Source organism: Zonotrichia albicollis, chromosome 1, assembly GCF_047830755.1.
Source record: "Zonotrichia albicollis isolate bZonAlb1 chromosome 1, bZonAlb1.hap1, whole genome shotgun sequence".
NCBI classification, from domain to species: domain Eukaryota; kingdom Metazoa; phylum Chordata; class Aves; order Passeriformes; family Passerellidae; genus Zonotrichia; species Zonotrichia albicollis.
In genome coordinates, this window is record NC_133819.1 from 88,930,884 (window position 1) to 88,947,961 (window position 17,078).

The 17,078-nt window shown below is 39.6% G+C and overlaps 1 protein-coding gene across 7 annotated transcripts in view; it reads right to left on the minus strand.

The window, feature by feature from the left end:
* EPB41L4B (erythrocyte membrane protein band 4.1 like 4B) overlaps positions 1-17,078 on the minus strand; it is a 166,176-nt gene that overhangs the window by 87,522 nt on the left and 61,576 nt on the right. For 6 of the 7 annotated variants that reach the window (XM_074546510.1, XM_074546503.1, XM_074546485.1 and 3 more), the window contains 13 exons: positions 16,545-16,587; positions 14,273-14,351; positions 10,869-10,913; positions 10,106-10,158; positions 6,025-6,145; positions 5,329-5,416; positions 4,713-4,801; positions 4,405-4,474; positions 4,063-4,232; positions 3,850-3,959; positions 1,809-1,839; positions 1,292-1,325; positions 269-336 (listed from right to left, as the gene is read on the minus strand). In XM_074546510.1, the coding sequence (XP_074402611.1) occupies positions 269-336; positions 1,292-1,325; positions 1,809-1,839; positions 3,850-3,959; positions 4,063-4,232; positions 4,405-4,474; positions 4,713-4,801; positions 5,329-5,416; positions 6,025-6,145; positions 10,106-10,158; positions 10,869-10,913; positions 14,273-14,351; positions 16,545-16,587 (1,001 nt within the window). The remainder of the gene's footprint in view (positions 1-268; positions 337-1,291; positions 1,326-1,808; positions 1,840-3,849; positions 3,960-4,062; positions 4,233-4,404; positions 4,475-4,712; positions 4,802-5,328; positions 5,417-6,024; positions 6,146-10,105; positions 10,159-10,868; positions 10,914-14,272; positions 14,352-16,544; positions 16,588-17,078) is intronic. The other variant, XM_074546514.1, reaches the window with a different exon arrangement.

Here is a 17,078-nt window from a genome sequence, read left to right on the forward strand (position 1 = left end):
ACAGAGCAGCTCCCTATCCAACAGACTCCCTACAGGAGATCACTAACATTCTATTTTGAATTTTGAATTAGAAATCAACTAGAGAAAAAGATTCCTATTCCAAAGCAAAACTTAGAAGTTATTTAATACTGTCTCTATATCTCATACTTCTAACTTTTGTTTGCTTTTCATGTGCAGAGAACTGCCCAACACGGCCACCAAAACTTCATATCAAGTAACATAAAGAAAGAAGTAATCATCTTTTATCCACAAAGGGAAGATTGCTTACCTTACATTCACAGGGGTGTGTGGATGCCAGTGTGGCTGAGCAGGATGTATATTAGGATGATACTGGGGCTGCAAATGGAAACATTGAAATGGTTAATGAAAGCATATTAAAGCTCCCTATTAAGTTTTAACTTTTATTTTCCTGGTGAACCCTAGAAACTCTAATGCTTCTGACCTTCTCCCATGTCACTGAGCACATAATGAAGCCTCTTGGTGCTGAGCTTGCTCATTAGGACACACTCATGGGACAATGCAAAGAAAATTGTTCTCCTGTTTGACAGACAACCTGGCACATCCAGTGCTTCTCATAGAAAGCACTTCAAAAAAATGTCAACTTTGATCAAAGGTGGAGAATAAGAAAGGTTATAAGAGCAGGCTTCAGGAGGTCTCCTGTCTTTGGTGACAGGACTTTCTTCTTATATCCACAAGATCTTGAAGAGAAACAGTAAAACAAAATCACTGGTTTTAATAAAAAGTGTTAAGACTAAGTTCTCATGCACATACAGAGTTTGGAAGCTTGCTTTTTCTCAGTACCTATTGACTGTCAGCAGCACAGATGAAAACCAGGTAATGTTTTCCTTGGAGTGTATAAAAAAACCCCAACAAGCATTTGACCAGCAGGGAACTCTGTAAGTGTTGTGATGAGGGAGGTAATTGCAACTTGGAAATTGTCACGATCACCTGCTGTGAGAGGCTGCTCTAGACAAAAGCTTGCTCCAGAGCAGTCTCCTGGGGCCCATCACACTCACAGTCCCAAAGGTTTTAACTTGCACAGAAAGAAAAGAAAGGGAAAGAAGATGGCAAATGGAGTGTACTCAGCTTGCAGAGCATCCAAGAACACAGGGGAAAAAAGAGGAAACTCCTTAACCCCAATATGGTGCTGTTTATTTCTGACACATCATAAAATCTCACTCCAGAGTAAGGAAAGGGGAGCAAAGCAGCTGTACAAACTATAAAGAGCAAAAATATTTACCATAAAATATGGAATAGACCACATTTTCCTCTGTAACTGGTATGCTCTTACCTGGTAGTTATGGAGTTCCGGAGTATTTTTAGCACTATGAGAGAAAAAAATTGCTTTTATGTAATCAATACATCTACATCACAATGCTTTTTAGTTCAGGGAAGTACCACAGAGAAGCAAAATTCATATTCTTAAGGAGACATCATTATTTTATTCAAGATATAGACCACAGCAGTTAAGGTGTGAAAGAGTGGTGTAAAATTTGTTTCTTTGCTTTAGATTTAAAAAACATGAACAAATTATGCTGGATAACACAGCATAAGAGCAATTAGCAAAAAGGAAGTATGTTTTACTTTGGTCTGATTTCACATATAAAAATAATAAAAGAAATAGATTAAACAATGGAAGCAGACAGACCCTAAGAAGAATCTGGTGATGCATAATGAGACATGCCAAAGCAATTCATCCCACACCAGAGAATCTCTTTTTACAAATCCTAAAGCAGACATTGTCTTCAGAATCCTTTTACCCTGAAAACAGCAACTGGGAGGTAGAAAAAAGTTAGGTAGTCACTTACCACAGTTGTGCTGCTTTCACAGGATTGTTTGCTTAAAAAGAAACAAACACAAAAATCTTAAGACAAGTGAAGTATCAGCTATTTTGCAGTTCTTCTTGGATAAAGTGAATCCTTACACAGACATATTTGCACAGAAGTGTCTGAATTTCAAGGGCAGCCCTGTGCTTTCTAGTAATCCTGTGCAACATCATGAAGTATGAGGCAGACACAAATATCCCACTGGTCCTGCCAGAGTGAAAGCCCTTTAGAGATGACAGCAGACAAGCATATTCTTCCCAAATGCCACAACAGGACTTTTGGCAGAGTATGTTCTGCTCAACCAGAACACTTTTCCCTCATCTTACTGTATTACCATGCCAATACCATCAAGTCCACTGGAAATCAGAAACTACCCCTTGTAGAAATTTTCACTGTCTTACAGAAACCAGAGCATTCACAAAGCTGGCAATAGCCTGTGTCTTACTGCAGGGAATAATGGTAGCCAAAACAGCCTATCAGTTGGGAATCCTGGGAGGCACTGAGTAATCTTGAGGAATAAGGTCTTGGCCTCTGCTTTGGACAGGCTGGAAAGAATGGTGAAGGTGGCAGCTAAGTAACTGGGGGGTATCATCTCTTTTCCATGACTGTGTGTGTTTGAAGAGAACTGAAGAACTTCTCAGAAAGAAAGTGAAGATTCAGCTGACTGCTGAATGCAGGAAGTTAATGACACACTGCAGAAGTCTCAAAAGCAACAGAGCTAGGAGAGAATCCAACCTTTGTGGGCTGCATTTAGGTACAGGGCTTAATGGCCAAAAGATGCATGAAAGGACAACAACCTACAGAGAGTTTTTGCATTAACCTAACAAACATGTATTGAGCTCTGTAGAAGGCAACCACTTGGGTGTGAAACAAGTTCTGACTGGCTGCAATGGACAGAGAACATAACTAAGCATAAGCCACACTTTCTCTCTTCTGCCTCTCTCTCACAGATATAAGTACAGAAGCACTGAGACTCAAGGCAAAACCTGCACGTCTGTCAGATCCTGTAATGGCAAGAATTAAATGTAAAGAATTAATTCTTCCACTTAGAAAATAGCTCACACTATATAGTTGACTCTCATGTCTCACATAACAGCATCTCACAGATTTATTAAATTTGCATTTCAGTTAAACTCCTTCCATGTACTAAGGAAGGAAGCAGGGGAAAGAGTTACAGCCTCTAGAAAGCATGCATGCTTGTCACCCTTTCTCCCCCCAGTGTAAATGAGACAAAAATGTCCCCATAATACCACTGGTCATGGAACTGTGGTTTATATTATGGAAATGCAAACGAGTGCAGAGACATTCTAGGGGATTGTCATCTCACCCTACTGTGTACAGCAGCCTTGCTCCATACAGCAACTATAACTGCAGGCTCAAGTAATATAGAATTTGAGAGTTATCCTGCAGTGCTCCTTCCTAGGATGAACAAAAAGCTCAAGCTTTTTCTACATGGAACAAAAAGCTCAAGTTTTCAAGGACAAATTACAAAACCACAAGAGAAATGAATTCCCTGTCATTCCATTTAAATTCAGCACATCTCAATTCCCAGGGCATGCTAGTTAAGGTCAGAGTCTGGACAGGTGAATAACATGTCATTACAGTTAGAAAAGCCACAACAACTGCATAATGAGCCCAATAACCCTAAAATTGTCTGGCTAGGTAAGCAAGTCAGTGAGGCTTTTGGACACTGCTCTGCCCCACAATCTGAAGAATTTCACAAGCAATTCTTCAAAAAAACATTACATGCTTTGCCTTAGTGGGTTTTCTGCAACTTTTCTTTCCTCCTCAATACAGCAACAAAAGAAACTGTAGGTACCACCCCCATAGATGGGGGTGGAAGAATTCATTGTAGTTAGAGATCAAAAACAGAAGAGGGAAACAACGAACTGTGGCAAAAAAACCCCTCCATGCACGTTCTGATTTTTTAGGTGATCTGACATACTCTGTACAGATGTCACAATTGGATTTAATGGGACACCTACATGACCAGCTCAGTGCACAGATGTCTAGAAACACTTACCCTTATAAGTGGAATGTCTCCGAGAGGGGTATCTCTTGCTGGGCCTTCTTTCAAACGTGCTAGTTCTGCGTAACCTCGTCCCGTGTGTCGCTTGATATTCTGTCCTCCCACTTAAAACACAGAAACAAACAAAGTAAACTGCTGCCTTCTGCTGGAAGCTGTACCTGCTCCTTTGTACAAAGATAAATATATTGCTGTTACTTCACTAAGTACCTGAATCTGAAGCGTGATCCCAGCCTTATGAAGTCGGATCTACTAGATTTACTATTTGCTGGGGCTCGCAATCTGAAGAAAGCGTGGTGCTCCACCGCACACTTCCACAAATGTTTGCACGTTTTGGCACTGTCTAACCGGAAAACAAATGTGTGCTCTTGCTCTCTGCCCTAAATGCAGAAACAAAAGCTTTGCAAGTTGGCATGCATGATACTAGTTATTGTCCTTGGTAGGAGAAACACAGCCTGGGCCAACAGTGTGCTGAGCCTCCCTTGTGTTCTTACCAGCCTGAGCACACACCACACTTTGTTGGATCAGGCTCAAGTAAGGGAAAGAAGTTACCTGTTCATCATCTTCTACAACCACGAGCGTTAGTTTGCTCTTTTTAAAGTCCATTTTTGTGATTTTAGGCCTAAACACAAGAATCAAAAAGAACAGAATTAAAATAATATTAAATAATTTTATTTCTACAACTTTCACATTTGAGATTGGTTCATCTAACCAGGCCAATCCACTTTGAGATTTAACCTTCAGATTTTAAACTTTGTAGATTCAATTATAAATTACGAAATACAGCCAACATTCTATTATGCAAAGGAGAAAGATTTCAGCATTTTAACAAAAAGGAATATAACACAAAAGCAGATTACCAAAAGAATAAGCCTATTTTGTTGGCTCCTTCAAAGATCAATATGCCCGTTGGTGTCAGTCCAAGAGCATATTCACAACCATCTCTTCCCTGCAAGCAAGTACAGAATAAATAATTATTCTGCCATGAACAGTGTACATTTTTTTAATACAGTAGTATTGCAAAATCCATAGGTCTTAAACTAAACAATAAAGTTGCCATATTTTTTTAACATTACAGAGCAGAAGAATATGCAGCTGTATTGGGTGCAAAGTGGCATATTTTGGCAACAGGAGGCTGCAGGGTGCCCTTTGTGGGAGGAGGCCATGTGCTGCTCAAAGAGGCTCTCAGATCCATGGAGATGGACCCACACCAACACTGCATCCAGGGCAGCCCACACCTCACCTCACCCGTTCAAGTTCCTGCCAGGGGAAGGAGACACAACAGGAAGAAACTGAGGGACGCAGGAAAGGGATGCTGTGGGAGCCCAGAGAAGCACCCTTGGGAGGTGGGAATGATTTGGGAGGGACCATGGCCCATGGGACAGCCCAGATCACAACAAGGACACTCCTCAGGGACTGTCCCACACCAGGGCAGGGAAATCACACTGATAAAATAAAACATCAAATAGATCTTACCTTAACTACATGCATATCTACACCATACATTTCTAGCCATTTAGCTTTGTTCAAGTAGCACAACTCAGCCTGCGCCGGGCTCTTTCCCCTATGAACATAAAATTCATACTTCATGGTAAAAAAAAAATTATCCACTTCAAATGCTTTCAGATTCATCCCCCTAACCCTTTTCTTTGTGTCCTCAGTCTTAAGGATACTAAATGGTATTTCAATCTTATGTTTTTACCCTCTTCCCTCCCAATGAAAATAAAACAGAGGACCGAAAATGCAAAAAGGTCTAAAATTGCCAATAAGGATGAAAGTTCAGGTAACAAAGCATCACTAAAATGTACCATATTTATTAACAAAAGACAGGAAAATGAGTTTCCTAACACCCAAACATAAAATTTATGTTTGAATGAAAGAAAGGGAGAAAGAGAAAGAGATTTATTTCCAACATAAACAGGAAGAAGACAAGGCTCCTTAAATTATTACAAAATACTCTAAAAGAAAAACCATTAAAAAATTAAAAGTCACCCCATCAACCTTCCCTAAATTACTGCCTGGCATTTCTAGGAAAGGAGAGGGCTCAAAGACTTTTTACAATACTTCTCCACTGACAAAAATAACCCCCACTTCATGCCTGTTGAAAGGATTTGACTTTGGAAGAGAAGAAAACCTGTTGCTAGAGACCCCACTCCCACACAGGTACTCTACCTGCACTCTTTCCATTTCTGAAAAATGTCAAATTCCATTGCTTCAGTCTGGTTTGGTGCAAACCTGAATTCAGACACGAGCTCTGGTGTGTGCTCAGGGTGCTCACACTCTCCCAACTCAGCTGAAATCAATCAATTAAGAAATTAAAAATATAAAGATCTTGAGATGACCAGAAATATTTAATTCCATTGTCCCTACAAAGACAAGGATAGTTTGCAAGTTCCTGAGCATACTGCAGAATGCTTTAAGTTAACATCCCATCCCCCTGAAATTCAAATCAGATTTCACAGCAGAAGTCAGATAAATGCATTTGCAGGAGCAGAGTAAGACTGTGGTACAGAATTCTGACATTCAGGAATGTTATGACTGAACTAGCTCAACTAAAGCTGTTTCTCAGGATTTTAAAGTACATATAGGAAATAAAGTTTCTGTTAAAAACAATCATCAATGCATCTTCTGTTTAGAAGAGGTGACATTGAAACTTCCTCTCATTGCATACTGTTCACTCCCTAACCCTTCCCATTCTATCACATGCTTTGTTATTTGTCTTGGTTTAGGACAAATTCAGGAGTTATGTTTCTGTTCATGTCAAAACATGAAGAGAATACCTAGTCTCATTAAACCAGTGATAAAGCTGTGTGGATTTTAAAATCACAGTGGTGGTGTACTATTCAGATTAATAATTTTAAGGAAAAAAATGCTGAAACATTGACATAATTAAGGTGTCACTTTCTACTTCTATGCTTAGGCTCTGGTGCTTTCTAGGAGCAGAATGCTTTCTCACTCCACTGAGCTCAGCAAGAGATGCAAGTGCTGAGCATTTCAGTGACTGACACCCTTACCTGCCTTGTGTCTGTGACAGCTTTGCTCCTGGAGCCTCTCAGCTGCACTCAGAGGCTCAGCGTCGCTGCCTCAGGACTGTGCGGCAAGCGCCAGTGGAAAATACACTCTTCAGCAATGCCATGTGTCACCTGACACATGATGTGATTGCCAACCAGCCCTTTGTCAGTCAGCTTTTCTTAACTGTTTACTACTCCTACTACTACCACCAAAATAAAAATAAAATTGAAAAAGCATAGAGGGAAACTAAATCCCTCAAAGAAAACAGTTTTATTCCTTCAGGGCGCTTTTACACCTAACAGCTGCAAAAATTTCTGTCACAGCCAGACTTCAAAAATACTTAACAGGATCCATCAGTAGATAGGAAGTTACATTCAAAATCCAATCTGTTGGCTGATAACACCTACTAGGTGATTTTGAGAACTTGAGCTTTGCTGAAACATTTAGCAGTCCTGAGGATATTAAAGACACTGAATTCCTTGGTCTTCATTTTTAATTACTGTCTCACACACTTTTTTTTTTCTCTCAACAGTAATCTTCCATAGTGAGTTACAGCATTCTTATCTCTGCTAAAGAAATAAGATACAGATATCTCAGCTCCCTGGCTGTTTCATCAAAGCTAGAAGCCTATTTAACACATATTAAGAATTACTGGCAGTCCAGTCTCCAGTATACAAGAGGGAGCCACAGCAAACACATTAGCAAGGAGGAATTAAAGGGGAGAGAAAAAGGTATGGGTCTGAAGTTTGATGTGTTGCCAATCATCTAGGAAAAACATGGGAGATTTCTATACTACTTATCTGAGAGAGAAGGTGGGGAACAAAGGCTGCCTGTGCTGTAAGGAGGATGTGTAGGGATGAGAAGAATTGTGAGCTTGTAGGACAGAAGACACACAGGCTCAGCAGCACTCATATTTTGAGATGCAAGGGCACAGCAGAAGAGACCCATCTCTTCATTTTTGTCTCCATGACATGCTTTGGCATGCCCCTTCTTGGCCCTTTTTTGTGGGGGGGAATGGAAGGTGGGACAGGTGTTACATAACACATATACATATGTATGCATATGTATGCATATACATTATCTGTGTTCTTCAAAAAATAACCTGGGGGACATTTCAAAAGGATGTTTCCTAGAAAGTCTGAAAATGCCAAAAAAACATATTTTTTAAAATATATAGCTGATTCTTTTATACTGAGGGAAAAAAAGTTTGCAGTATTCTATGAAAATGTCTTATGATTAGAACTGAAAATTGGAGATGTGAGAAAATGTTTTCTTTTACAATATAATTAGCAGCTTCAAAAGTATATCTGGTTAAGCACTAAGACCATACAACACTAATGATGCAGTTAAAAACTAACTGTAACAGTGAGAACTCAAGTTTGATGACATTTCCATAATATTATGCTTCCTAAATGAAGCATAATATTACCTATCTGCTTCATATGTTACCCCATACTACAAAGCAGTGTTCCTTGCTACAGAATTTCCTTCATGGGACTGGCAACAAATCAAGAATTACTTTTAACAGAAAACTCCTTTGATAAAAAAGAGACATGTATGAAACTTAAAGCTTATCTGAAAAAAGACTTTTCTTTCAGAGGGCTCAGACTACCAATGCCTAAATAGCAATTCATAGTTTTTTCTCACACTTAGGAAAAGCACCTTAAGGAGCAAGACTGCATTTTACAAAGAACATGTAACGTACTGAGGAGGGAATAATCAAAATTTCTTTATACTTTTCTGCCTAATTATGTTTCCAATGTCAATAAAACGTAGCAAACTTGGCACCAAAAATGCTTATTATTATGTATGTCAGCAAAGAGAATGAATGAGTTGCAATAATGAAATAATTTTCAACAAGCTTATTGCAATGATGTCAAAATAGTGGAAAACTGAAACTGAAAATAAAAAAAGACAGCAAAAAAGTATAAAACGATGTTCCCACAGACAGCAAGGGTATTAGTTTTGGTAGATAGCTGGACAAATCATAAACATGATGGACAGAAATTGTATTGCATTTACACAATAATCACAGGTATCAGCAGCTACCCAAAATGTTAAGGCATTAACGTATTATTATTTGCTTGGTCCTCTTTGCTTGGACCAGATGTGAGGCTACTGGAGTTTTTATCTGTGGAAATATAAGCAACAAATCAAATTTGGGCTCCATATTTCCTTCACCTCAAAAAGACAAAAGGAGTCTGCCTGCAGCAGCTCTCTGCACACCTGACAATCCCAGTCGTGCCAACTGCTGCAGTCAAACAATCCACTGCCTTAAGATTTATACCTGCTGCGGCTTGAATTCACAGTTTTGCCTGTCAAGTCCATCTAGAATCACTGAGTTACTTCCACTGCTGTATTAAACTAAGCAACTCTGCCCAAGCTGTCTGTGTGCGATGGCCCAACCACCAGTGAAAGAGAAAGAGAATTTTTCATTCCAATGAATGTTGCTGCTATTTGCTTAGAATGGTCCAGCCCACTGCACTTTCTTTTAGAAAAAAATGAACTTGGTTTGAGCTTCATTACAAAAATTTCTTCCCCATCTGCAAAACAAATTGCTTGAAATGGAACAAATATTTGTATTAACATGCTTGCAGCAGCAACAACAAAAAAAAGTCATTGCTGTCCTACAACAACGTAATGAAACCCAGTGTACTGGAACTGCCTTTTACATAGTGAAATCCTTGCTCCTGCCACTAAGAAGTGATCTTAGCTCTTTACCCTCCCATGTAATTCTCTCCTCTCCAGTACCTGCCACTCCCTACTCCTGCCCTGGAACCATCTCCTGAGTCACCCACTGTGGAGGCTTCCTCTCCCAGGCACAGTTCAGGCAGCAGGAAGCCCAAATTCACAGGCACCCACCTCCCACAAACTGTGTGAAGGGCCAGCTGGCTCTTCAGCCTCAAGTGGTAACACTTGTGCATGCACCACAGCTTCTCCCCCAGCAGGGAGCTATTTTGGGTTCTTCTTCCCTGATCAGCCCTGGGTTTCCATGAAACTTTTGTCCAGCCATGCTTTATAGTCTCCCTCCCCACAGCAGGTGTGCTGATATTGCCTAATGTAGCTCAGAAGTTATGAACAGAGGCAAGTCAAGAAAGTGATCTCCCTAAAATTCTCCTCCTTGGGTAAAAGAATGGCATTTATATATGATCAGTAAGAATGCATTAGTACCAAAGGAAAAGAAACCAGCAGGTGAGTTTTTTAATAAATTAGGACAAATCACTTTCAAAAAATTGCATACCTTGAAGACACAGAGCTGCTAGTTCAACAGCAGTTTCATATGGGCATTTCAGTCTTAAAAACAAAACAAAAAACAAAACTATAAAAATCATGTCTCTTGTCAGTGAAATCCTCTTGCAATAAAGCTAAAAAGAAGCCTGATACAAAAACTGGAAACATTAATTTCCACAAACTACTCATGCTATGAAACATCTACAATTAATTGTTACTTGTGTATCATTATTTCCTAAGTTGGTACATTCTGATTAGCATAAAACATGATACACTTCACCATAGAACAAGATTGAACTAACAGAGAAAACACTAAATCAACTAGGGAACCATTTTTACTATAACACTATTTTCGAATATATGGGTTTAAGGTTTTTCGTTTCTGTAATAAAAAAATAAATTAGTGCATGTGTGAATGAATATTGGTCAGGGTAAGACTATAAAAACACAAAGTATTTTTTCAGAGTTGACCTGAACAAGAAGTGTTGCACTTCAATTTTCTCATCCTTTATTTCATCCACCATACTGAAAAAATGTAGCAAGCCCATGTTACATTTTCAGGTCATAAAACTCAGGACAGTTTTCACTCTCTTCAAACATTTCCATCACCTCATCAATCCATCACAATCTTTACCTATTCTGTTTGTCAGTAATATAGTCATGAGACACACAAAGTCCTGTATGTCTGTATTCTAAAGAAAAACAAAATGCACCAGGAAATTAACTATTTTACATTCTTTAAATTACAGCTACAAGGGTAAAAAGGTACTTACTTCCCTGAAAGAATGTCTTGCCGGAGCTGTAACACAAACAGGTACCTGACAAATAAAAAAATCAGAAAGTCAAAAGTAATTACAGTGGCATCCTTCTAGTTCCACTGGCTGGAAGAATATCCCAATTCATAACAGCAATTTGAGTAACTTGCTCTTTACAAAAAAAGGGCCTTTGGGATCACACTGATACACCCTGCAAGCTTCAAAGCTACCACTAAAATCAAAAAGATCATTTTTTGTCCACTGGTTGTGTTCGAGACATTGTCCAAAGTCTTGCTGTTTAGGATTTGCTCTATCTGAGCATACACCACAGCAACCTAAATGTTACCAACACTTCAGCGCTCTCCTAAACTTGGGTCTCACTTAATTCAGGCAGGAATTGAACTACAGTACCTAGAAACAAAACACAGATAAAGGCATGTAGGCTTCAGGGCTGCCTTCTCACACATAAATACAGAACATGGAAAAAGTCCAAATTGGGCAACAGGAAAGTTTCATACCAAAATGTCACTTAAAAATAGCAGAGTTCTGAATAAAAGAATTCCATAGAGCTCACACATTTATTTAGTACACCAAGTAGGAATTTACATCCTTCACACTGTTGTAGTATTTTAAGCTGTTCTTTGCTAACCTTCAGTTGTAGGCATGCTTCACTGACACCACTCAGAGTGGGCTCTGAGGCACGCACAAGTGCCCTGGGTCATGCAAGGGGTGTGTAGAGGACAGGAAGGCAGAGGCAGGCTCTGCACTGCTCTGGACACTGGGGTGAGGCTTGCAAAGGTGAGTGACTCAAGAGAAGAAAGCATGAGGCACTCCTGAGAGCCCAGGGAGTGCAAACACAGACCTCTCCGGTCTTTACAAAGGATGCTAGAAAGACAAAGTGGGTTTTTTTTTCATCACAGAGAACGTGGAGTGAATGTGGTGAAGAACAAACAGTTGGAATCACACAGGGAAACGGAAATGAAAAAGGAAGATTAAAATTTCTCATGGTAACATTAGAACAGAATCAGATTTATCCATGTTAGCTCCTTGGTACATCCCTGATTCACGTACTTGGCTAATCCCTGACTGCCAATCAAATCTGGATATTTGCATGTGTAGATTAAGGGTAGACAAGTATACATCCTGTTCTTATTGGTAGCCCAGATCATTCACAAACCCATGAACTCTTCTAAACTTGCAAGAAGACTCTAGGCAGTGCACCTATCAGTTTCAGGGGGCTTGTGCAGTGCTGCAGCCCCATTCTGATGGGTATGGCTTACCCTTCTTCCTTTACTGTGCACAGGCTGGCAAACACTGGCATCTCAATTGTTGCTACTCCAAATCAACAAGATACCTTAGAAAATTCTCCACAACATCAAGTAGAGACATGTTCCTCTGTTGTTCTTCTAACTAAACTAACTAGTCAGGTCACACATAAGTGACAGAAGATGTCTTCCAAAATGCACTGTATTTCAACTGTCTTTTTAAACACAAAACCAGAGCAGGTAAAGGGTTTTAATGCTTCCCAATAACGTGTTAATTATGAAAATATGATGTTTTTAGCTTCACTATAAATGGAAGTCTACTACAGATCTCCAGAAGGAATTTTGAACAACTCCTGCCTGGAAAATTCACAGTTACTGTTAAGGATGATTTTTCTTCTACTTGGAATGATTTTGAGTGTACAATTATTAATCTTCACTTTTCACTCAACATGCTACATGGAAAATATGATCCAACTAGCATAAAGACTCTTTTAAAAATCCATAAATTAGAAGAATTAAAAATGTAGGAACTATAGATTTATTAAATTCAAAATTACTTTCCCCAACCAAAAAAGAAAAAAAAAAAAAGAAGAAAAAAAACGCACCCCAATTTTTCTTAAACAGTTTCACAGTGGTCTTCTGCCAAGCTTATAATTAAAAGAAATTGTTCACAATACTGAATATTTAGCTGACTGAAGTGTTTTTCTAATTAAAATAGTCTTCTGAAGTGTCACCTTTCAGCAATAATTAGATCACAAGGCATCAGAGGTTAATACTTTCAGACAAAATGTCTTACTTGATCACAGCAATGATCACATAGCTCAGAAACCCAATCTCACAGTGACTAGGATCATATGCTTCAGAGCACATAAGAAAGAAATCTTGTGGTAGACAGTAATGCCATAATTTGACCACAGGGGAAATGTAATACTTGTCAGACATGCACCCTGATGTATGAAGACTTACATCAATTTCCAGAAAACACATATTATTCCTACTAATTTAACTGCATTTTCTCATTAGAGATGTCCATAAATCACCCAGATTTTTGGATTCTCTTAAGATCTTATACTTAGCTACGTAAGTGGCAGGAATTTCCATAAGTTAATGATACATTCTATAGGAATATGCCCTTTTATTAAATTATCACTGCTGGGCTAAATTGATAACAGATATTGAAGACCCTGTGTCTCTATCATGAGGTGATGACAATTAGCCCTTTAATCTTGTCTCAGGCAGTGAAAAAAACCCATGGTGGGCACAGCAGACAGCAGGGAGACAGTAATCATCTGCCTGCAGGCACAAGTTTAGTGTAAACATCACATGCACATGAACTACAAAAATCAACCGTCCTTAAACACCTCAGGATGATTAGGAGTATACTGATTATTGCCAAGCAAATTAGAAGACACAGAAAGTGCCCTACGGTGAGAGGCAGAACAAAAGAAAAGATAAAGTAACATTAAGACAGATGAATACTATACAGAGAAGACACAAAGTAAGCAGATACAAAAGATAAGTAAACCCCAGCTGCTCCTTTTCCAGCTCTCAGAATATATTCTGAACCAAGGTGCTACAGATCCACCAAGGCACAGGTCCACAGAAAGAGCCCAGCAGATTAAAACTAAAGACTCCCAGATATTTGTAGAGTGACTTTATCCAATGCAGGCTTTTGCCTCACAGAGAACCACGGGGAAGCAGAAGGGATTCAATTCACTGTTAACTCAGAGCTCAAGCTGGCTATTCCCAAAATCCTCTGCCCCTGGTACCATTATTAAATCACCCCCAAGTCTCAGGGCAGCAGGAACAAAGCAGGGCACTGGCATTTAGCAGGACATAATGGAAACCCCTCTCAGAGGATGGCAGATATCAAGAGCAGGTGTCTCCCAGCTGCAGCTTTCCCCACCCAACTCTGCCCTTTTTTGCCAACTTCAAAGCACCAGAACACAGCATCTCCTACACACCAACACGCTTGGAGAGCCCCATGGATGCCTTCTGGCAGCAAATAAAAAACAAGATGTTTCTCTGACAGTAGGAAAACACCTAAGAAGGCAGACAAAATGAGCACCCTTAATAAGAAAGCTCAAATCACCTGCTTGCAGTAACCCCACGTGCCTGAGATGTCTCAAATCCCCGTCAGCCACGCGCAGTTCCTACCTGGTGAACTCCTCGTGAAGGTTGTTGGGCTCTGACGAGTAGTACTTAATGCGGAAATGCAGTGTGTACGGAGGTCCAACTGCACATGCAGGGATTTGAAATGGGGAAAAAAGATTTACACTCATTGTAGTCCTGCTAAGGCAGAACAGTTGCCACACCACCCCACAACCCAAGAGACCCAAAATTAATTACATGTTTCAGATTCATCAAAGAAAATATATAATGATATTTTAAATTCAAAAATGCATGCAAGAAACAAAAAACATAGATGATTACCATACTGTTTAATACTCATTAATTGAAATTTATCAAGTCAATAGTCCATTTGGCAAACACATTTTCGTCCAAAGAGGGGTGCCTCATAGCATGCTGTGAATGAGAAGTTTCCAGGTACACTCCCTGTTGCTGGGCCCAGGGGGAAATGGAAGGAAGAGGGAAGGAGGGGGTGATGCTCCTTCTTACCAGGCACAAACACTACTCCAAAAAAACCCCTACCCAATAGATCAGCTTTCAACTGAAACACATTAATGTGAAAAGGTAAGATAAATAGATGAAAAGTTCTGGAGAAGACTCTAGAAGGCACCCATGAATAAAGGAAGCTAAAAAATTCCATGGGGTTGCAAGAGTTGTGTTACCTGAGGTCAGAAGGTGAATGCTACATCAAACTTCCCATGTAACACAGATAACAGGAAGTTATCCAGCTACCATGAAACTGTGTCCAATGCATCCTTATCTGCCTAACCCTTATTTTCCAGCCAGCTGCCTGCTGATGTATTAATTGATGGACAAATTACTTTTCCTCACTTTTCTAAGGTCTTCTTTAACACCACATCAACAAGCAAACATGTGCCTATTAATGATCCTTCCACTAAGTTACATGCAGTTAATTAGAACTTTGATTCTGTCTCCCTCACAGTTCCTCTAAGGTTACAGCACTCTGAGCTCACAGCTCAGCACCACTGGTGAGGTCTGCAAAGGTGAGCAAATGACTTGGAAAAGACAGCAGTGAGTAACATCCATCATGAAAGAGGAACTCTTCACAAAGCATCTGCTGAATTCAAGGTAAAGGAAAATAACCTGTTGTGAGACAGACCTTTACAACACCCAACAAATTGCTTCCCTCTTCAGCATTCCTCAGAGCCACGATTTGCTGAATTCTTTTTAAAACAGGCTCTTCACACATTAAAAACAGACAAAAAAACCCGCAACTAAATTGGCTGAAGGTCTTACAAAATTCACTGATTTTCCAGGACAAGGCTATTATAGAAAGCGCAGCAGCAAATCAGCTAGTCACCTAAGGAAAAGCAGTCTGTTATGTGATGAAAAGGAGAGAGAAAACCAAACAGCAAAAACCTTACCCACAGCAGCTATCTTCACCATGGATTCTAGCAGGCTGACACCCACACACCATGGGGTGACAGCAAACTATCCTAAAGGCCTCTGAAGAACTCCATTGTTTACAAAAATCATCTGGATACTTGGGTACTCATCAAAAAAAAAAAAAAAAAGGCAAAACACCACTGAAGCAATCAAGATCTATCTCTGCAAGGTCCTCCAAGGCAGTCAACAATTTTGTTGACAAACACATTTTAATCTCACAGAAGCCATGTCTTCATGGCCCATGACTGTTGCCAACTGCAGTATTGTAACAAAACATGTTAATGCCAATGCTGTACTGTACCCAAGCCTGCAACCAGATTATCAAAAATCCAGGAACTACTTTCCTGCCTCAGACAATTTTCACAGAAAAAACAGTCCACCAACCCCTCCATCCAAAACCGTCTTTGATGAAACAGCAGCTATTTCAGAACGACATTTGACAAAACAGCAGGTATTTCTGCTACTTAAACTCTTAAAATAATAATCTGGAAAAAAAAAATTAAAAATTAATCATTACACAGTGAAGTATTTTCCATTCACTCTCTGAAAGAAATTGCAGGATATCTGTTGTGGATCAGAAGCAGTGACAGGAACGGCGATCTGTGTCCAGGCAACCCAATTTCACAGATCAGACTGAAATTACCTGGCAACCCACTCGGCCTTAGACAAACAGCACAGGTTTAACAAGGGCTTCTGAAGGCCTGGCTACTGCTTAATAAGTGCTCTTGCCTTTAGACATGGTCAGCCAATTACCCCTTAAATTAAAACTCTTTTCTAAGGAATATTTATTCCATTAAAGGCCATGTTTAAACATTCTCTATCATGTTCTAATACACTAAATTCAAATTCTTTAGGAAGTAACAAAATAAACAGGCAGAGACACAGTACTTACTTTTTATTTGCTTCTTAATGAATTTTGAATGGTCCAACCAGTGCTAAAAAAAGAAAATCCACACTTAGAAGCAGTCCCATTTCAAGATTTTGTTGACTCCATAAACAGATTACAATAAAATTTAACAGATAAAAATCTCTTATAAGGGAATATTTCCATATTTATTATCTAAACTTCTGCGTATTGGTGAAAGTGTTTATTGGCATGTTTAATAACTTCCCTTCTTCCACATGGGAAAGCTTGATTTTTAAATTCATCAGCACTGCCAGCAAAACCACTGCTCCAGAGAAGAAACTTCAAAATGCGAGGCCACAAAGCAGTGGTGTGTAAGGAAGGCACCCTTTTGCCCCAAGCCCCTGAGTCTCAGCCTCCTCTAAACCTCTGTTTGACAGAGACCCTCCAGAGCCTGTACTATCCTGCCTTCCACTGCTCCATGGCCAAGTTGTTTTCAAGGTAAGGATGGAGACTTAACCCCACTGAAAGCATCTGGGAAACACTGATGTGTATCTCACCATCTCACCCTTTCCTTTTAAA